The sequence below is a fragment of the Mus musculus genome, chromosome 2 (assembly GCF_000001635.26).
Source record: "Mus musculus strain C57BL/6J chromosome 2, GRCm38.p6 C57BL/6J".
Taxonomy (NCBI): domain Eukaryota; kingdom Metazoa; phylum Chordata; class Mammalia; order Rodentia; family Muridae; genus Mus; species Mus musculus.
Genome location: NC_000068.7, coordinates 173762597 through 173785186, shown reverse-complemented (window position 1 = coordinate 173785186; position 22590 = coordinate 173762597). Strand labels below are relative to the sequence as shown.

Genomic DNA, 22590 nt, shown 5'->3' with positions numbered 1-22590 from the left:
AAGGAGGTGACCAGTCAGGGAGGAGACAAGGAAGTGACTCAGAAGGACTGAGACAACAATGCTGTCCGGGAGGTGGTGGAATTAGATACCTAACTTCAAAACACAGCTTTCCCTTGTCCATTCGCCTTCTATGGGGCAATCCCACAACGTCAGGACTCATCTGCACAGTAAGAGCATAAATTGCTTCAGGACACCTCAGCTGGCTGAGTTCTGGGTGCACTAGATGGAGGGAAAGTACCAAGTACCGACAGCAACTCTGTGTGATAACACAAAGCGTCTCCAAGATACATTTCCAAGAGGCCAGCTGCATGGCAGAGCAGGTGGAAAAAAATCAGACCATCTCCAGAGAAAGGGAGTCGGTGTCGGTGGAGAACGAACGGCCTTGGTTGTATGTCCTCTGGTCTTGCAACGTCTTAGCTTTGGCTCCTGTTACTTTTCCAACTGAGGTTAAAACTGCCTTGGTGAATGCTTTCGCATACACTGTGACTTTCAAGTCTGTCAGGGCTCAAAAGGGAGAGGCCAGCTCATCTACACTGGTGGTGACAACAGCCTTACCTCCCCTAACAGGAAGCTGGGAGGAAGCAGAGGACAACACCCCCCCCCCCCAAGAGAACCCCCTGCAGAGGGGTACCGCCCCTGGTAAGTTCCTCAGAGGCAAAATGAGGAAGCTGACCTAAGTCATCTTAAAATCTGGGTTCTGGTGCAAAGACATGTGATTTTCATTTAATCTGATTTCCTCCCCTGAGGGAGCAGGGAGAACGTAGAGCAATGGCTCCTGGTATATTCTCTGCAGCACACCAAACATTCTCAAGTCATCCATTCAAAATAATTATACACGGAATCATTATTTACATACATTCAGAGCACACAATTTATTGAACATTATATGGAGACAGCTCATACGGAAGTTTAGGCCGAGTCAGGGCAGGTTTCATCAGACCAGTATACAACAGGTGAGAACTCTGGGTGAATGGCTCTTTTGGTCTGGACACTAGAAATCCGTTTCCTTTCCTCTGGAAAATGTAAAGTTAGCCATAAAACCATGGATTTATCACACATCAGACAACCAACGTGCACCACGACAGAGTCCCTCCGTGCTCTGATTCTGTGAACGAGTCCCACACCAGAACAGGAAATACAGCTTAAAAGCATAAAGGAGAGATCAGGGAAGAACAGCATTCTAAAACACCCCTTAAAATGCTCAGTCCCTAAAATGTTGACATATCCTGAGGTCAGAAGTGACATGCACAGTCACAGGCTGCAGAGATTTTTAGAGATGAGAAAAGATGTAAAACCGGATGGGGAATTACTGAGACTGTGTCTCTCCTCCACGAGGAGGGGCCAGTGACGGGAACATTATATTGTGTTTATTATAGGAAGTTCCAAATGCCAGCAGTTCATATATTTTATTTAAAAACCAAAACAGAAGAGGAGGAGGAGGAGGAGGAGGAGGAGGAGGAGAAGGAGGAGGAGGAAGCCTGATGCATTTTGCACTTAAGACTGCTTACCAGTGAACCACACAATCACTAAATGAATCCTGCTGGTTATTTTCTGAGGACCTCGTTGTATGGAAAATAGAGGCAGCGATTTAGGAACATCTGCCACATGGATCATGAACAGGAGGCAGTTTTGTACACACGGGTTTCACTATCACAGACAATAAATTCTTGCCTTTGAGGCCATGTAAGAGACTCAATGGGAAAAGGCATTTTTTTTTTCTTTTAAATAAATGCTGCACTAGAGGGCTAGCAGCTGAATTTAGTTTACTTCCTAAAAAGCAAAGAGATGGGAATGCAGGCAGCCCGACCATAAAAAAGATGGAGGCCTTTCTTTCTGTGTTACAGGGAGAGCTGATGAGTTGACGTGTAGAGCGTGCATGATAATTTATCACGTCCGTACGTCATGTAAGCTCTGTACTCCTGTTAGCATGGAGCCTTAATGAGATTGTGTTAAAAGATCTGATTTGTCTCCCATAGTTGGTGTCTTCTGAGAGAGGCAGAGAGGAACAGGTGATCTGTTTTATTTCGGACAGACACGGAACTGCAGCTGCTGCTCCAGTACACAGCAGCCCTGATGGCTACAGAGGCTCATCAGGATGCAGGCAGGGAAGCAGGACAGAGCATCTATCCTGCACCCACATCCATTAGAGAGATGATTAAACCCGCATCAGCCCCTCGCTGCAATACAGCAACTGTAATAGGGCATTGTTACAGGACCAGTGCTTCCTGGTTCAAAAGAAACAGCAGCATTTACAGGCTGCAGTGCTCAGCGACGCGCAGTCACTCTTCTTCCCAGTCACATCTTTTCATCAGTGGAACCCACACTGTGGCAAAATTCCAAGGTAGCATAACTGCAAACATTTGTGGCGAGGTGGATAATAGCTGTGTTTTTTTACTGTTAGCTTTCCTTCCTTTTCTGTAGAGCAGAAGCACACATCTTCTAATTCATTAATTCCATTAAGGAGAAAAATTAAAGTAATTATTATATTCGCTGTATCCACCTCTCTTCCACCTTCCCGGTATCTCTCTGAACCATAATACACAGATGTTTGTGTGTGCTGTGCCTTTAAAATGTTTACACATACCTATGTGCTGGGAATAAATGAAAACAATGTCCGCACTGCTGTGGAAATGGCACTAGTCCCCTCCCTTGTGCACTCCAAACAGCAAATATTCTTAGTGGCAGAGCCTCATGTGTTGAACATGCAGTAACAGTCAGAGGGCAGGGAGCCAGGCAGCGATCCACTCACAGCGCCCAAGCTGCCTGCGCCCTATGCTCCTGTGACTGTCGCCTGTCACTTGTTCATGCATTTCTCCACAGGTTTAGAGGGAGCCCAGACACCATGAGCTCAGCTGCTTTCAAATCTCAATAGGCCACTTCTATAATGCCAATTTTAATGAACTTCTCTCATTCACATTTAATTTACAAGTTATGAGGAGCCTCCAGACACAGCAGCCTCACCTCACTGAGACACAGTGGTAATTTTCTTTCTAAAGCTTCCACAATTCCCCAGGCACATGGGCAGTGAGCGAAATGGAAACAACCATATGCATTTATCTTGTGGGATGTGTTCAGGTCACACTAGAGCCCTGGCTCTTCCTCCTGCTCAGCCTGGAAACAGCAGCTGCATCAGGGTGGCAGACGCGGCGGCTGGTGAGCTGAGGTGCCTGGAGCAGATACCTCCCTCCGCCTTGTTCCCTTCATTGATGTGCAGATCTCCAACAAGCAGTGCTTTAGCATGCACACACAAACTGGGGCTCATTTAGTTCCAAACTAAAATGCTGCCCACCTCCACGCACTGGGTCTTTTTTACAGGGCAGAGCCTAACTTGCGGTTTTGTGAGGTGCTCTGCAGCCAGGGTAGTGTTGACAAAGGTTCCCACAGTTGTAGCTCTGTCTGGGGAGAGGAAAGACCTCCTCCAAGTCCAATCAGGCCAGGGAACCCTGAGGGAGCCATCGGGCCATGATCCCAGAGAATGATCGCCCAGCCTCACCTATGCTGCATCTGTCCATCTATGCTCTGCAGGGGAGTGTTAAACACAATTGCATTTCTGCTGGGCTCTGAGAAGCATTCATTCTCAGTAACAGCAGACAAGGCCAAATGTAACTAGGACGAGTCTAGTGCCTGCCTTCCGGTTACTTACAAAGTTTACTCTTCCCCTCTGTCACAGCACAGGGTCCACAGGAGACGACACAGCTACCACAGCAGCGAGGGGAGCATGGGCCTCTATACTGGAGAAGGCCTGGGAAGGAGAACGTCACTCAGGAATACAGAATGACCTAGATCACAGGACCAACTGTCCCGTGTCCCAGTCTCTCCCTTAAAATAAAGGTTTTTGCAAACTGTAACTAGAAATTTGCATTCAAGCCAGTTAATTTTGAGAAGCCTGAAAATGACAAAACGATACTGCATTTTGGCGTGGACTCTGAGTTTGAAAACACCAAGATCTGTGTGCAAAAAAAAAAACTACAGGCACCATTTGGGAACTGTCAGGCTGCTTACACATGGCACATATGCTACACACAAACACACACATGCACACTCGGGGCTTGTTTTCAAATTAATCTGAGGGGCTATTTAGCTCTGGCTGCATTCAGTTCTGTCTGAGTCAACACAGCCTGCAGGCTGGGTACTGCTATCTTCACACAGCAATGCTGTTCCTAGGATTTGTTTGAAAGCAGTCAGCTTTTCACGGCTCACTGGAGGCTCCTCATTCCCCCTTCTGTGTTATGTAGGTATAAGCCGTCTCTCTAGGCATAAACTGTCCACTGGTAAAAATCAATTTTGATTTTATCAGTATTTATTACTGCTGGTGCCAGCAGTTTAAAAGACCAGAGAGGGAAAACATGCAAAGTAGGAGGAGAAGAAAATTAAAGCCAGGGCCTCACACGGACAGATAATAGTGCTCACTGTGTCTAAGAGGTGCTCTGTCTCTTTCCAAGCTTAAATTATCAACTTGGAAATTCAATCAATAGCAGTTGGTGGGACTCTGCTACTGTGTCCATCTGTGAGCACGGTGGCTGCGCTTCCAAAGCCGAGGCACTTAATAAGGAGGGGCAGCGGGCCCTGTAACCATGGAGGACCTGCCCTGGCTGCCTCATGGCTGCTCTCCTAGCTCTCAGCTTCACACCTCCCAGAACACCTGACTCTGTCTTCTTTGGAGACAGCAGAGTTGTAGTACAGAGTGAAACTCACCTCTTCTGTGTCTTACTCAGGTTTATCTGCTCTGAGATTTTCAGAAAAGACACCCCAAATGTGCACAGCTCTCTTTAGAGCCCACAGGCAAGTACGCTTCTTACTGACACCTCTCTTACAGCACTCATGAGTGACGGTGACTCGGAGATTTACCCACTCTGCCTTGCTAACCTCCCTAGAGCTCCCATCATCCCCTTGGTCAAGAAGCCCCAACAACTACCACACTGCCAGGCATCTCTCCGAGGTCAGACTTCCGAGGGCCAGACAAAGGAAGGATACCCTTGTATCTGGAGTTTTTGTTGTTGCTGCTACTGCAGAAGTGTCTACAACCTCTGGCCCTCTTAGAGCATTCTGACAGCGTTCACACAATCACCTTCCATGGCCCAAGCCACGGCAGCTCCCAGACACGCTTTAATCTCGGCAGCTGGCTGTGCCTCTCAAGAGCTTTTCTGGCACACAGAGCCATCCATCCCTTAAGAACACTTGCAAACCCCGGCTCCTGTGTCGTAGAGCTAGATGACACCCCAGGTCCTGTCAGAGGCACTGAGTTACTCTGCCCTCAAAAGCTGCAAAAGGATTACTGGCAGCACCTGAGACTGCTGAACCTCTCAGTGTAGCAAGGGAAGCCAGGTGGCAGCTCAGACCTCACCCTCAGCTCAGTCGTACCCTCCCTCCTTCAGGCACACGGAAAGGGTCTGGAAACTCGGTAAGAGGCATTAGAGCGGGCAGGGCTGCTTACCGCCCAGTGCCCCCCCCCCCCCCCCCCGTCTCCAGCTCCCACCCGCCCACTCAGGCACAGCAGCAGTGTGATCTCGGGTGTCTAGGCCAGTCTTCCTTTAGATGGGCTTGTCCTCTCAGACTCAGGCCTGTCACTGAAGGGCCAAGGTCACAGAAGGGGAAGGACAGCCAGCCTGAGATGGCTCCTGCTGTTAAGCTGAAGCCAACCAAAATATAATAATAAAAGTAATAGTAATATATGTGTGTGCGTGTGTACACAGATGTGTGCAGAGTCAAATCATTACACATGTGTTTCCCACTGATAGAGCTCATTTTAAAATCAACCTTCCATAGCACACTAACGATGATTGATAATAAGAACCCCACACAGCAAATGTGACAAAATGACAAAAGGACTCTTAATTTGGGGCTTTATTTTAATCTCTTCCTTTAAGATGCTACATAGTTGAGCAGAACTGGATCGGTCTTTTATGGCATGAAATTAATTCACAGTCAGGACTCTTCATCACCAGCAGATGGATTTGCTGAGGGCTCCCCCACCCCACCCCACCCCCTCTATGCCCTTCACCCTCTGCAGCCTGACTCACTCATCCTGAGAAGGGCAGGTCAAGGCTGGCCTATGTTTTAGAAGGATGGATGGTAGGGCAATCTAGAAGACTGGGTAATCCAGAGCTGACTGTCATTAAAAAGAGCGTTCCTCCTCAGGGCAGCTATTACTGACCTACAACAAAACACTTCCTGACTCAGACCCTCCCCTTCCCTCAGACCTCCAGAGCCCACAGCAGCAGCTCCTCACTGGCGGTCTGCAGCACTCACTGCCTGTGCTCTGGTGGCAGCAGGAACACACGAGATGAAATAGGTTACATGTGCATCAGCCATCTCCGAGAACAACTCGGTTCACTACTTGAACCAGCGGTAATTTAGCTTGGTCCCTTCAAGAGAACAGAGCACAGACTTGGATTTCCCTGTGTTGGACCCGCTGGTCCACTCATGTCTCTCCCACACGACCCACAGGTACACGAGATGTGGCCTCTGTGCAATGCACTTTGGCACCTGCAGCTCTGTAGGCCTGAGGAGACGATGCCTGGACAGAACAGCAGGCCTGGGGAAGCCACGTGGGTAAGAAAAAGACAGCTCGCCCCACCTTGCAGGACTCCCGCTCCCACGGGCCAGCCCCAACATGCGAGGAGGAGCTTCTTGCTTTAAGAGAGTGATCTAGCAACACGTGCCCAGGCCTACCCGAATTGAGCGTGACAGCTACAAGATGCCACTGTGGTTAATCACGGCCCGTCCTACGGCAACAGACCATTCTTTCCCCATCCATTCCCTATACATTTTTAACTTTCTAAAAGATCATTATATTATGCTATATTTGTGTGTGCATTTGTGTGTGCATGGGGAGGGGTATTTAAAGGCAAGACCTGTGAGATGCCGTCATACATTAATTTCTTTTTACGCATGGTTATGATAAATTTGAATCCCATGGTGTGGTAGATCCATCAATCCAACCTGCCATCCTTCGCATGCGGCCCCTACAAGGCAATCTTCCCTATAATGACACCAACGATAAAGAACAGAACCACCAGGGCCAGCAGCCGGGCGCTCAGGCCCTCCTCCTTCCCAGTGGCCGCCAGAGCCGCCACGGGGCTGTTGCTCGGCATCGCCTTCCTCACCCGAAGTCCGTCTTCTTCCTGGGGGAACAAGGACACGTTTCAGAAGCAGCTCAGGGCTGGGCAGACACAATCCAGCCAAACCGTACTGTCAAGCACATCCTGGCTTTTTCTTTCTTTCTCTTTCTCTCTCTCTCTCTCTCTCTCTCTCTCCAACACCAACCAAAAACACCCCTCATCTCTCCATGAACCACAAGGAAAGGTCTTCAGAGAGGCAGCCAGGCTTTTTAGCCATGCCTCAGCCTCACCTGTCTACCTGCAGGTCTGACCTTTGCCCTGTCTTGAACCCTGAAGTTTGTTCTGTCAGCTCATCTCTGAGCGAAATCTCAGTTATTCCTAAGCTGCAACCCACGGCGAGCTATCCAGTAGGGACCTGCATCCCCTGAAGCTCTGGTGGTCTGGAACAGGTCTAGGTGACTGCCAAATCAAGTGTCCCTTCGATTTTTAAACACATACTATGAACACCCACTGTCCCAAAAGTGAAAGTGGAAAACCTTCATTTGCCTTCTAACCAATGCGTGACTTCTGGTCTTCAGGCAGGCAGACACCAGATCACACCCATCACAATCCCCCCAGGACAGGTGGGAAATAAACGAAATTCTGTCTTCCTTTGCTTCTGCTGCAACCCACCGCACCCCCCACCCCGGGCTAAGGGCCCTGCAGGTTCCTCCAACGGCCCTTCCCAGGCCCCAGTTCTGCACAGGGCCAGCGCCAGGCGGACCCCCACACTGCTGACACTCTCCGTCCTTTTCCTCTGCTTCTTTCTTATCTGTCAAATGCCAAGTGGAGTCTCCCGGTGATCTGCAGCTCTCCACAGGCCTACTAAGGACATGGGTTGTAACCGTCACTGTCTTGTCTCACCCTCAGCCCCACTCTCAGGGAGCTCCCCAGGGCAGCCTGCTCATAGCTGAGCCCACAACGCCTGGCACACAGCAGATCTCACTAAACAAAAAGGCAATGTCTGGCAGGGTAAAGCACCCGCCACACACCCCACCCCACCCACATGCACATCATGATGGCTCTGATATTACTTTAAAGATGTTCTGCTCGTGGGCAAGGCCAGCATCACAGCACAGTGACGAATGAGCTGCAGCATTCGGTTAACTTTAAAACAATGGGCACAGCAAAATGCAGCATTTACTTTACTGGGTTTACATGGAAGCTATCCCTACCTATAGATCACTTTAAATGGTGCAGAACTCTGTTTCTAAGGAGAAAGAAACTTAAAGAGAAGCGTCTGCAAAGACACTGAGGGCAGCTCCAAGCTGCCATTTTCCTGCATCTCCTTCAGAGCTAATGCAGGGAGTCGGCTTAAAGGAGTGTGCTGTGTGCATCTGCTGCCACAGCAGGTAAAGAGGTGAAACCTATTACATGCTTGGGTGGCATCATCAAGATTAAGAACAAATAGGCCCCAGAATTTAAGCTACAACTCAAGTTCCTATACTCAACTGTTCAGGTATATCCACATCAGCTAAATCCACAGTCAGATGCACAGGTCTCCAGCCACAAGTCAGCCAGAGACACGCTCAGCAAATAGGCCTGAGGCCTGAGACCCAAGAGCTCATGCAAACTGTGTGGACAGTAACATGCAAGGGAGCCTCTGGCCTCCCCAGTCAGCCTGATTTATCTACAGCCTAGTTAGGTGCCTTGGCTTTTGAGAACTGGAAGAAAGCTCTGCAAATATGTCCCCTTAGGAGAAAAAAGCAAGCAGATGCAAAGAAACAAAACAAACCCTCTAGGCTCCCCTCCCCCACTTCCCAGCTATGACCGCTGGACCCTGGAGGGTGGGCGTTACCTTGAGCTGCCTGCTCTCCTCCCGAAGCCTCTGCACCTCCCCCTGCAGCCGCCTGCACTCTTCCATCACCTTCTTTACTTCTGTGTCATCGAGGGGCGATGTCAGGGACTTTGCGGCTGCCGGTGCTTCTGTCTTGGATGCACTCGTAGGTATGATTTTATTTATTTCTACATCATGCTGTTCAGACATGAATGAAAGCCCAAGTGTTACCAGCTATGTCAGAAAGGATTCTATGCAAAGTCGTCCTCGGCACACAAGACACAAGGCAGCATTTCATCTACACTGTACAATGTCACATTTATTGTTTAAATGGATCACTTTATCTAATATCTTGATAATCTAAAGCTACCGGCCCCTAGAAATTATGAATAAGGGCAAATAATGAAGTTGGGCTGAGGCTAATACTTCAAGGAGGAGAAAAGGGGCCATGCATATTGCACTATCAAATTCCTGCCATGCAAAAATTAGCATACTGCAATTGTGCAAGCTCAGGAATTATCAGCTGCAAATTACCTTTGCAGGAGAGCTGAGCATCCCAGCAGTGGGGGCTGGGGATAGAAGGCCCAGAGAGTGCTACACAAAGGCTACCTATAGGCAGGGCAACAAGGCCGGGAGTCAGCATGGTTCTGCAGGGGGTGTGTTGGGGGTGTCACAAACTCCCTGCATAAAAGGAGCGAGGGTACCCTCTTGGAGGATGAGCTAGTCAGTGGAAGCAGGGCTAGGAAGCACTCAGGATGGTCCCTGAGGTTCTAGGCAGCAATCTGAAAATCAGGCATCTAGCTCCACCCTGTCCCCCACAGCAGGGAGAGGCCTGTAAGGCAGAGCCCAGGCTAAGTCCACTTATCATGGGACTGGGGTCAGGATCCATGTCTCCCTGCTTTTAAGTTAACTTTCCTGCAACAGGATGCTATTCTCTCTCCATTCAAAGAACTAAGATGCCAGTAGCTGATTACAGAGTAGAAGAAAACACGACACAGTTCTGACCCCAATCAACAGCATTCTTGGTGCTCATTACGATCATGTGAAGAAATACTGCAGAGCGTTTCCTCTTCCCAGCTCCTGCCATCACTGGTCCTCAGTGAGGGTCCAGATGAAGTTACGACAGGGAGAGCGGGCAGCCAGGGAAGCAAGGGAAAAGAAGGGCTCTCAAAGGGGCAGTGGGCATACAGCAATGTCTACAAAAAAACTGGAGTTACCCCTAGTGTCTAGAGAGCAGGGTCTGGTTCATGCCTGACACTCCACAGTACACAGGATGCTGCTCCCAATCCAGCACAAAATGCCAGCAGCACTGGGGCCAAGAGTTTCTTGTCTCAAGGCAGACCTGCTGGGCTGAAGTGATGTGGGGATGGGGAAAGGGATGGATGCTGGGGGACACTGACAAGGAAGCTCTGAGAGCTGACCTGATGACAAAGGCAAAGCTCTGAGAGCTTGCCTGATGACAAAGGCAAAGACTTCCATTTTGGTCTCCCTACTTTACCATCCCAGCATTAATGACCTTGGGAGCCAACAGGCTGCACTTCTCAAGGGGAAACTGTTTCTGGTAGCCGCTTCCCCAAGGTTGACTTTATAAAGCCTATCTGTTGACTTCAGCTTATTTTTTCCTTCATACATTAGAGAGAGGAAAATAATTTGCCAACTTAAATCTTGGTTTCACAGGAGACAGCATGCAAATCAGTACCAGCTTGCAGCATTCGATCACCTTAAACCAGAGACATACTTACCATTAACTAGAGACATACTTACTGGTTAACTAGAGACATACTTACTGGTTAGCTAGAGAGACATACTTACTGGTTAACTAGAGACATACTTACTGGTTTAGCATTTTCTGCTGGCAATTCAAACACACATCTAAGTTTTGAATCCATAAGGTCTTCCGGTTTTGCCTCCTTCCACTAAAACAATTTAAATTTAATAATCAGGGTATTATCAAGCTGCTGGAAGAATAATTCTCCTCCTATAACTGACAATTTCAGAAAAATACTCTTAATGAGAAAGCCCTGATGTATATCAAATAAAGAACTTAAGTCCGCTGAGATTTCAATATTTTTAACATGACAAGATTAAATGCACTAGCTCTCCTGAATATTTATCACACTTTGCAAACCCTGCAGGCTTGCTGCCTGGCTCCTTAGAGCCTGTCCAAGCTCACTCATTGCTGCTGCATGGGCAGTACAGGCCTGGGGAGCACGGCTAAACAGGGTCACCCACCCTCTATAAAGGCAATTCCAGGTCTCTTTAAGACAATGAAATTTACACGACAGGGCAAACACTACCAAGCGAGCTGGAGGATGAGTATCTAGCCCACCTTGGCACACGCCAGTGGGGCACATCCCACTACAGTGGCTGCATCAGGGTGGCCCTGCCCAAGTTACCACAACCATCAGTGATTTTCTGGTATGTGCCCCTCACTGATGTCTCCATTCAGATGTAGAAGATGGGACTCCAGGAAGGGTTGGGAATGACAGACCAGTAGAGCAGCAAGGTGACAACTCAGAAAAGGAAGACACCCACCCTCACCCTCCCAACTGTGCATGGCAACTAGGGCCCTCAGTCTGTCTGGCACCAGAGCACTGCCACCCTAGGTGTGGCACAAGCAGTCAATGTGACAGCACATCCCCACTCACAGGACCCCTGAGAGCAGAGAGCTACACAGGAAGACACTAACACGTGTGTCTGCCGTTCTGTACAAGGCCTGTGATTGTGTGCCACTTATGAGTCAGAGAGGATCATGAGAGGGCCAGCTCTGGGTGCTCATTGCTGGTCAGCAGGACACTTAAGTGGTCTCAGAGATCTGCCTACAAACTACAGGGCAGACAGGCTTAACACTGCCTGAGCCAACTCACCAAAACACACCAAGAGTGGGACAAGCCACCAGTAACACCACCTGAGTATGGGCCATTCTTACCCCCAAATTTGAATCTGAATTTAATGAGGAAATAATCAAAGCCCTCCAAGCCCACAGAACCGGACCCTAAAGCCCCCAAGGGGCTGTGGGTTTTTTAAAAACCACAGACCACTCTGGAGTACTCAGAGAGCACTGGATGGGTGAGCCCTTTCAGCTACTGATAGCTCCAGTTCACTGTACTGACTGCATATTGTACTACATAGTAAACAGTGTCCGTGTTCTACAGGGCTCAGGGATAGTCAGCAGCCGTCCTCTGTAGGCAGCTAGCACAAGAAAGCCTATGACAGCTAAGGCAGCAAATGTTCACACACAGGATATCGAGGCAGGAACAATAGGGCACTGCTCTTGGTTGCCTGCATGGTGTCAGCTTAAGAGTAACACAGGCTCTCCAAACAGCAGGGCCTGGTGTGGGAGAATCAACAGCCACCTGCGTCCAACTCAGTTTTACTCAGTGGGGTGTGTCCACAGCGCCCTCCAAAATGTGCTGCCCGAACACTTAAAAATAGTTATTCAAGAACAACCCACCGAGAAATAAAAGTCCCTTTATCAGCCTTCAGCGCCCAGCCCTAATTACGTGGGTGACATGTCAGACGTGGGCACACTCTCCTCAAAATCCTGTGGGCTGCATTTTTATGCCCAATTCACAGGTGGCCTAAACCTCAAGAAGTATCAACAAAGTCCGTTCAAAACAGGCATAGCACGGGTAAAGGCAGGCCTCAGCTTCAGACGAGGACAGCCAAGCCCCCACCTTTCCAGCTACACCACAGAGGAAGCCAGGCCAAAGTCACGGCCTGTCAACGGTCCACCGTCTGTGCCTGTCATGTGTCCCTTCAGCACATAGACTAACACAACACAAATCTGGAAACGAAAGGTCAGAGAAATGCCCTGGGTCGGTCTTATGACAAGGTCTCGCTCCAACTCAAAACTTGTCTCAACCTTCTCTTTCTGCCCCAAGGTAGGCACCAATGCGAACAGCGGGCTCAAAGCAAAGCCTGTGCGGTGGGGGAGAAGGCCCCCACATAGAGCTCGGAGACAGAACAACTGCTGATAGGCCATCTCTGGGCTGGCCAGATATTGAGGATCAGTGCCGCATGTGCTGGCCCCAGGTCCTGTCTCCTGGAGTAGGTAAGAGCCACCTTTGGGGAGAATTGCCGTTCTAATGCCCCTTCTTCTGGAAAAATCAATACCATAAAATCCTGCTTATTTATAAAAAACGAAGGCATCTTAATTTTACCAAAATTAGGGACACTGTTAAACATGTACTTACATGAGGAAGGAGGGATAAAAATGAAGGCAATTAAAGAACAAAGAAGCAGGGCCTGTTCAGAGACAGAGCAGATGCTTAGTGTGAACAAGACCCAAGCTCCGTCCTCAGTAAAGAGGGAAGAACAAAGCTGACCAGAGCTACTTCCGCTCCGCAGAGGAAAGCAACAGCGGGCAGTATCACTGGGGGGGAGGGGAGGGGCATTTAATGTTAGGCAAACCCTTCCGGGCATGAGGGCTGGAGACAGGCCAGAAGCATCCACTCAGGATAGAGCACGCCGCTGTGGTGCAGGAGAGGGAGGAGAAGGTCCACAAGAGCAGAGAATTGAAGCAAGTTCAGTTCATCGAGTCAGAAAAGAACAGCCATGTAAAATGTTAAAGCTATTCATCAAAGTTGGGAAAGTGGTACAGGGGCCTGAGTGTACACCTCCCTAACAGCACCCGCCATGGCTGCCCTAGCGGGCTGGAGAGAAGAAGAAGTGTTCGTACTTACTACTGCCTCCATATCAGAAGTGTCAGGCGGAGCAAACATAGACTGAACCATAAACTTGTGTTTACTTTTCTCATTGGGATCATAATCGAAAGGCTGTAACATCACTGAGAAAGAAAATATTTCATTAGGAGGGTCACAATGTGGTTATCGGAGTCGTTTGTCACGCTAGGTCTTACACTGTGGAGGAAAACAGCTCCCCAGCTCTCCCATCTGGACCCTGAGGAAGGCCGTGGCCAGCAGAGATGTACAACTTCCCCAACCCCCATCTTTCAGGTCAGCAGTTAAGGCCAGAAAAACTGGGGCCTGTCCCAGCCTCACAGCAGGTGCCAGCTGAGCTGTAGGTGGGTCTGGAACTTGGGTGCCTGATTTCTGATACAAAGATTGTGCGCTCACACAGAGCCACCCTCACCTATCTCACAGCTCTCGCTGAAGACATAAAATGGGAGAAACACCAAAGTCCTATTTTTCTCAAGGAAACATTGCCAAATGATCTTTTCGAGAAAGAAAACAGAATAACTCAAATCATTTCAGGATGGTTTTCACTTCTCTCCACCCCATTTCCCACGCAGCTCATCAAGGTAAGGCTTGAAATATGATTTTGCCAATAGAATTCTGGAGACGGCATAAAAGCTGGATTTGCCACAGCAGGAAAAGCAATTCCAACTCCTGCCCTACCCCCACCCAGAACCCAGAGGGAGCTCACCCAAGGCACCCCGCTGTACTGAGGGAGTCTTGTATTCTGATTCACTTCCTCGGACCTGTTTCCCCATGACTCAGCCAGGCCCAGTTATAGGAGGGCTGCTATACTCTCTCTGCTGCACAGCTTTAATAAGCTTTGCCCCTAGTGGCCTTCCCTGAAACCTAAGTTCACAATCAGGGGGCACCTCAGAGTCAGTGTGGGCCTTGCATCTCCAACCAGAACCTAGGCTCCTGCTCTTCAGACTGCCATTACCCCACTCCATCCGAAGAAGCAGGCGCTGCTGTGGGAGGAGGGCATTATTCTGCTGTCTATTTTTCTGATTAAAACAACAACAACAGCAAAATAAAAAACAGAAAAACCTGAAATAGAACCCAGTTTCCTTAGTCCACAAATGCATGCACACGCGCGCACACACACAGGCACGCACACACGCACACACACACACAGGCACGCACACACGCACACACAGGCACGCACACACGCACACACACACACACAGGCACGCACACACGCACGCACACACACAGGCACGCACACACGCACACACACACACAGGCACGCACACACGCACACACACACACACAGGCACGCACACACGCACACACACACACACAGGCACGCACACACGCACGCACACACACAGGCACGCACACACGCACACACACACACACACACACAGGCACGCGCGCACACACACACACACACACACACAGGCACGCACACACGCGCACGCGCGCGCACACACACACACACAGGCACGCACACACGTACGCGTGCGCACACACACACACACACACACACGCACACACACACATAGGCACGCACACACACACAGAGGCACGCACACACACACACACACACACAGGCACGCGCGCGCACACACACACACACACACACACACAGGCACGCATGCACACACACACAGGCACGCACACACACACACACACACACACACAGGCACGCGCGCACACACACACACACACACACACACAGGCACGCACACACGCACACACACACAGGCACGCACACACGCACACACACACACACACAGGCACACGCACGCACGCACACACACACAGGCACGCACACACGCACACACACACACACACACACACAGGCACACGCACGCACGCACACACACACACACACACACACACACACACAAACCCAAAGGTCTGCCCCACAGCTCCTGCTACTGTGTATCAAAGGATATCAGGCCTGCCTTCTGCAGTCTGTCCCATGAGAAGTTTCTCCTTCCTAGATAGGAGGAGATAAAAGGCTAGGAGGGGTTCCTGCCTGGCTGAGTCCAGGCTTACATTCATTCCCACACTATGGGTCCGATTTGCCTGTAGTTGGTAGCCCACACCTTTAATCCCGCACTCTGGAGGCAGAGGCGGAGGCAGGTGGCTCTCAATTTGAGGCCAGCTTGGTCTACAAAGCACACGCAAAGCCTGGGTCAACCCTAGTATTGAAAAAAAAAAAAAGAAGCAAAACAAAGAAAATGCTTCTTGTCTGCCTCAGAGCTGTCTAAAGATGCTGTTAACTTCCTGTCTGGGAGACCCACCCACCACGACAGCGGTGCAGCGTACTGAATGAAGCAGACACGAGAAGCAGCCTATTAAGACGTCAGATTTGCAGAAGCTGTCAACAACGCCAGCCTTCCAATTTCTTTGAGAATAGCTACTTTCATAAAAAGTATTACTACTAACATGTAATTGACGGATTGTAATTTTTAAAGAAATTAGTCATTTAAAAAATTTTAATATAATAAATATCACTACAGCTCACAAAGACCTGCTACACTCTTTGGGGTCTTCAACTGTCCCTAACACAAAAAGTTTAGAGACTACACAGGAGCACAGCTGCCACATACACTGCCTTCCTGGCCCTCTCTAGAGGGAATCAACTGGACTAGTGCCTATGGGCCCTTTCTATAGGCAACCTAAAGAGAAAGGAACTATCTGCACCCATGCCTGAGCCACAGGGGCAGCTTTGAAGGCAGCACTGCATATGATCCCTGTGCTACTCTGAGTAAGCATATACCTCAAGACCTCAAAACCGCAGCTTTGCCTACAACCATCACCACCCCACTCCTGGCCTACAGCATCATGGTCGACAGCCTCACCACCTCACTCCTGGCCTACAGCATCATGGTCGACAGCCTCACCACCCCACTCCTGGCCTACAGCATCATGGTCGACAGCCTCACCACCCCACTCCTGGGCCTACAGCATCCTGGTCTACAGCCTCACTACCCCCATTCCTAGACTACAGCACCCTACTGCTCAGCCCCATAGTGGAGAGCCCAGAGAAACACTTGATGGCAGGGCACACAGGCAGGCCTAGTGGTGGCCAGTCACAATTCCTAAGTCAACATACATCAATGTTCAGGGCCCCAGTGAGGATAACCAGAGAACCTCAGCCCAGAATGGGAACCAGGGCCTCTGGAGTGCTCTTCTAAGAAGCTCTGGGTATAAGGTGGAGACTTGCCCCTCCCCCACTGCAGAAACAAGAAGAGAAGCAGCTGTCTGCCTCGCACTGGCTGTCCTTTCTGTAGATGACACTCTACAGACCCTTGGTACACCTAGGACCCACCCCCCGCCTCATGGAGCCCTTCACGTACACCACCGAGTTCCTGTTCCTCAGCTGCCACCAGCTCCTGTCAAATCCAGTCTCAGCAGAGATTTTATGAGAACATGGAGGAATAAATGTTGGTCAGCGCTAGCTCGCTGCAAATTGTGGCACAAATTATGTACTTTTTCCATGACAGGCTATAAAAGAGCTTCCCATTAACTTAATTTATTTCATTTAAATACCAGAGACACTGATGATAAAAACCCTAAGTGAACCGTCCCTCCTTTCAGAGCGCATCTGCTGACAGAACATTAAAAGAGGCCTGTTACCAGGAGACAACCTGGGCTCAGTCACCCCTCACCCACACTGGGATGAGGACACAGCCTGCTGCATTAGGCATGAAGGTAGGACCCTTGCAAAGAACCTTCAGGGTCATGAAGAAGTGGATCGATCACACCAGACTTCCCTCAAAAGAGAAAAACCGGGCCACTTAAAACACACACTGGCTTAGAAAATGACAATCTGGTTAAACGCAGCATAAAGGCTGCTTCCGGGGAGCCAGGCAGCCATGGCCGTTTTCATGTATACCACAGTGGAACAGGCAAGTAAGTAAGGAACATCTACAGAGCTCCACTGCACAGTCTCTGAATCTAGCCTGAAGATGTCTCCACATGCGACAAATCCACAACCATTTGACTCTCACTCACTCGCGCTCTTAGTCCCAAGCAGAGGTTCTGCAGAGCTGTTTCTTTCCCACCAAATCAGCTTTCTAGACCTAGGAAGATACCCCACAGCCCCCTACAGCACTCAGATGACAACTTCCTGTAACAGCAGCTACTGCCCAAGCAGAAGAGACCCAGTGGAGTTGCTCACATCCTCTGGGCTTCTTCCCTCCTTTCACAGTCCGAGAGTCAGAAGAGCATCATCTACCAACTCAATGCATTTGCGGCAATGTCGCAGAAGACAAGTGTGAGCTTCTTACAGCTAGGGTGATTAGTGTGGCCATGAATGCTGGACTCCTGAGACAACTGGGTAGGCCCCAAGCCTTTGCCATGAGTAAGTTCATTGTTTCCTTCAGGGGCCACTGTGACTACTTTCCTGGGCCTCTACTATTCAAACCGAGCAGGTCTATAACTAACCTCACCTGGTTACAAGAACACTGCTGCTCTACCTGTGTCCTCTATGGGCCTCTCTGGCTCACGTGCTCAGCTCAGGTAACAAACACCTGGCAGTCTGCTCCATCTGCTTGTGCAGAGCCCACGGTGCGGCCCTCAGCCTTTCTTCAGGATCAAGAGAGAGGATGCCTGTAACAGGTCAAACAGCAAGGCCCCTCACCCTTCCTATGCCATAGCTAACAGCAGAACACAGCCTCCTAGTATAACTGTGCACCCTGAGCCCCACCAAGTGTTAGCTGATCTCAGGGAGACTGAGACAAACCTCTGAGGACTGACCATCTACAACAGAGACCAGTGAGGCCTAAGGCGGGCAGGGGCAGTTCCTGTGCCTGGCAACTTCTCTCTCGCCTGCTTTCTGGGTGCTCATGGCCAGGACTCTCCCAACTACCTTGTCCTCTCCCTTCCTTCTGCAATGAGCTGGCACTGAAGTTACAAAGAGTAGGTAGGATGGGACTTCAAGGGGAGCCAAAGACACCACCTACAAGGACAGGCTGAGATCACTTTCAGCACCTTCTGCTGCCCCAAGTTTTATAGACTGTACTCCTGGCTCACCTTGAAGAGCCAAAAGGTACCTTTCAGCTAGGTATCTCTTGAGCAGTCTTCTAGGTTCTGCCCTTGGGTCATATTCATGAGAAGATGGGAAAGGGCTTCCCAAGAAGCCGGTGTCCTACAGCAAGATCTGAAAGGCTGTGAGCACAATTAAGCTAAGTTTTTGTTGGTAAAATATTTTAAGCCATAATCTAATCTGGTGAAAAGGTTAGAGACTTATCTTAAACTGCAGCCTAGGCTGCTCTTCTCTGGGAGTGGGGAGGACGACGGCTCATGGAGGCCATCCAGTGAAAGGGCTGCGCTTATTCATCAGAGCCTCCAAAGCAAGGGCTGGATCCAAGGAAGTCCCCACAGCAGCCCCTCTGTCCACACCGGAAGACAAATGCCAGGCTTCTTTGTTAACAGGTTAAGTTCACTTCTACCCTGAGGCTCAACACCTGGATGCTGCAGCCCACAGCTGCTTGGTCCAATGCCAGTAAACAGCAACATCCCCCCCCTAGCCAGCACCATCATAAACGGATTAATTATCAATTGCAATACTATCCACTTACATTAATTGACCAGCATCCCCATCCCACGAGCTGCTGATTCTCATTCTGTTCTCTGCACCTCACTGGAAGAACTTTATGTCTAAACATAATTAAAACGAGCCCTGAAGGGACTCTCAGAAACCAACATGCGCCCTCTGCTCTGAATTCCAGTTTAACACAGACTCAGATACTGGGAGAGCTACGCTGGGCTTTAAACCATCTTCAATCCGAGGGCACACTGAGTAAAGTGAGTCTGTATCTAGATCTGGTGTCTTTAATGATTCTGCCCATGCTTCCTGTGGACACTCTGCATGTGTAATGCACTTGGCATAGGGACAGGCAATGTGCACAACTGAACTGCAAATAAAAGCTTACCACTTCGTGCGATTAGAATTCACAGAGGTTATACAAATACTAAATTTAATGTCATATTACAGGAAGCCTAAGTATTTTTGATGGGCTCATAATTCTATCTCTTCACCTGCTGTACATGCTGGCAAACACGGTTTTGAATATAAATGGAAAAGTCCCTCATTATTAAACTGCGTCATTAAAAACAAGATCCGCCACCACTAACAGCCTTCTACAAAGACATCTTCAGAAATTACATGCTTTAAAAAATATTTCCCTGCCATACAATTTGAAAGATACTTAGTTCTGTAAAGCTAGAACACTGCTGCCCCCCACCCCCACCCCGCCAGACCCCAGGAGTGATGAAAGCAGAGGTTCCCCCCTCCCTGTGTCCTCTGGGAAGTCTCCTTCCTTCCTGCAGGCTCAGCTCTGCATGCCTGTGCTGTCAAGGTGCAGATCCACAGGTGCAAACCTAGCCCTGAAAGCCAGTGAGCATCAGGAGCCCAGCCTTGGCACTCTGAGGGCAACTGCTAGCTGGGCTGTGTCTCAGAACAAGCAGACTGCTGAGCAGTACAGAGGATAAAGACAAAGGAAGGCCCAGAGCACTTCACTTGGAAATGTCCACATGTCACACTTTACCCTCTGTCCACCTGTAACTGGACTGCCTAGGTTACTGACAAGAACCCCATGCACATAGATTTGTTATGTCAGAGCCTGAGCTGTTGAAGTGTGACTTAAGGTCGGGTTCACTGGGAAAGCAAGCAGAGCACCTCAGGGTGTGGCTGGGGAATCACTATCCATGCCTGCCAGAGCCAAGATGCCAAAGACAATGCCTTTAAAGAGCCAGCCCTATCCCTATCACTCCCATCCCCCTCCAACTCCTGCTCCCCCCACCTCAGCCTCTTACACGGATGATTTATAGCCTTGTCTAATAGCTAGCACCTCCCAGGGGTCTTCAGAAATGCAGGGATACACTAACCCTGTCCTTTCCAGATATCCTGGGACACTCTGGGTACTAAGGAGAACCATGCTGATACAATTTTAAGTTTATTCATGGCCACCATTTTGTAAATTACAAAGGAAAATTCACTCATAAGCACACGTGCCTTATAGGGCTTCACGAAGGCCAAGCATACGTAGAATGCATAGAATTCCTTTGCTTCTTTAAGGCGATGCAGATGCTCTGTGCATGTACAGTGGCACCAGCAGAATGTGCACAGGTGACCAGGCTGGCAAGATGTCAGCCAATGGGATCAGGACGGGCCTAGCTTCACGTCAGTCACAAGTGGGTGTGAGCACACTAAGGACAATGTTCTGCCCGTGTGCCTGCCTTCTCCAGGAACTCTGGCTTGTCACCCCAACAGCTGCATTCCTCAAGGAACAGGCCTAGACACGCACAGCACTTCCCAGCCAGAGATGTACATGTGTAGAATGTGACATTTGTACACCCAGCACCTAAAACTGAACGGACTGTGCCACTCTCCTGGTCCCCACGACCACCACCAACAGTCGGGGGTTCCACAGCAACTCTTCTCGTGTGCACTCCTACCTCAGCAGGAAAAAGCTGCAAACATGTTTCTTATTCAGTCACTCCTCCTGTCCCCTCAACCCTATGATGCATTACACTTCAGACGCATTCTCAGGCTGCCCAGGCAGCAACACAGAAACACAGAAGAACATCTGCCCATATCCCAAATGGCTGGTGGTCATATGACAGAGCCCATGTGAGGGGGAAGGAGCACATCCATGCTGGCTCTTTATTTTCTAATTTGCAGAGAGAAGACTCAACACAGAGGCTGCCTTCAACAAGGAGACACTCACCAGTCAGAACAGTCCTGAGACAGTGAAGGACTTGCTCCTGGTGAAAGATACACAGAGGCATACACACAGGCACTCAGACACACACACACACACACGCAGACATGCACACACAGGCAGACATGCACATACACTGGCACTCAAATACACACTCAGGCCACATGCATGCACACATGCACAGACACACATGCACAAATACTCTGTAACGTTAGAAGACACACCTACACTACACAACTACCTGCTAAGATTATTTTATTCAGATAACCAGGCTGCCTGTTTCATATGAAAATTGGTGATTTCATCTACTAATAAACTCAAAATTTCTGAAATGTGTTAATGAGAAAGAAATTGGCAGATGGTGGTTAAAGAAAGGAGAAGGCTTAGACAGTTCAACACAAGGCCCTTAGGCACCACACAAAAGGGGGTAAAGGCTATTAGAATCCAGCTGCCCTAATCTCAGCCAAAAACTTGAGACACTCAGAGAATCAAGACATCACATCCTGACCACTCCCTATCTCAGCAGGCCAGACGCAGGGCACTAGCTCTGTCACACACCACCCCGTGATTCAAAATGGACACAAAACAGAAGCGACAATGTGTCCTGCACAGAGCACACGATGGCACTGTGTGGGGTCCAGCAGTGGAAACCCTTCTCCAGGGCTGGCTACCAGCTAACTGCTCCTGACTGAAAGTCTGACTCCTAAGTCCAGACCCGGCCCTGCAGACTCAGAGGGGGACAACAGGGGTAGCTGGGGCAGGTGCTCCATAATGAGAGGCACCAACAGAGGCGAGGACTCAGAGTCTGAGATAATGAAACACCTTGTATCTTTCCAAAGAGGTGAATCATTTTCTTTTAGGTGTCAAATGAATAGCCAAATGTATCACAATCAAAATCTACCATGGAAAAACCCCGACAGGCACTCACTTCAAATAAGAAGTGCCCTCTCACGATGCTGAAGCTGGGGGCCACTGAGTCACTGGTGTCTAAAGGACATGCACTCCCCCACAGATCCTCTGAGCATCACGAGTTCTAATGAGCTGCAAGTTCACCAGTTTCTAAATACATTTAAACACGAACATATCACTCAGGCTTCCTTAGTTCTGAAACTCAATTTTCAATTTGGGCACTTATCAGCATCTTTTCAGAAGCGGGGCTTTGGAAAACATATGCAGTCTCACAGAGAAGGGGGGCATCAGAACACACAGGGCCCACAGCCTTGCCTGTGCATCTCTTCAGCCCCACCTCCTCAGCTTTCAGGGGGCAAAGTGTACCTCCAATTACTAGATGGCATGAGCAATGTCAGAAATCATTTAGCATTAGGAAAATAATG

At 49.4% G+C, this 22590-nt stretch overlaps 1 protein-coding gene across 1 annotated transcript in view; it reads right to left on the bottom strand.

The window, feature by feature from the left end:
- Positions 1-850: 850 nt before the first annotated feature.
- Positions 851-22590, bottom strand: part of Vapb (vesicle-associated membrane protein, associated protein B and C) — a 46766-nt gene continuing 25026 nt past the window's right edge. Inside the window, exons 3-6 of the mRNA NM_019806.5 lie at positions 13563-13666; positions 10713-10793; positions 8899-9075; positions 851-7124 (exon numbers count right to left, since the gene is read on the bottom strand). Coding sequence (NP_062780.2) covers positions 6966-7124; positions 8899-9075; positions 10713-10793; positions 13563-13666 — 521 coding nt within the window. The 3' untranslated portion in view covers positions 851-6965. The remainder of the gene's footprint in view (positions 7125-8898; positions 9076-10712; positions 10794-13562; positions 13667-22590) is intronic.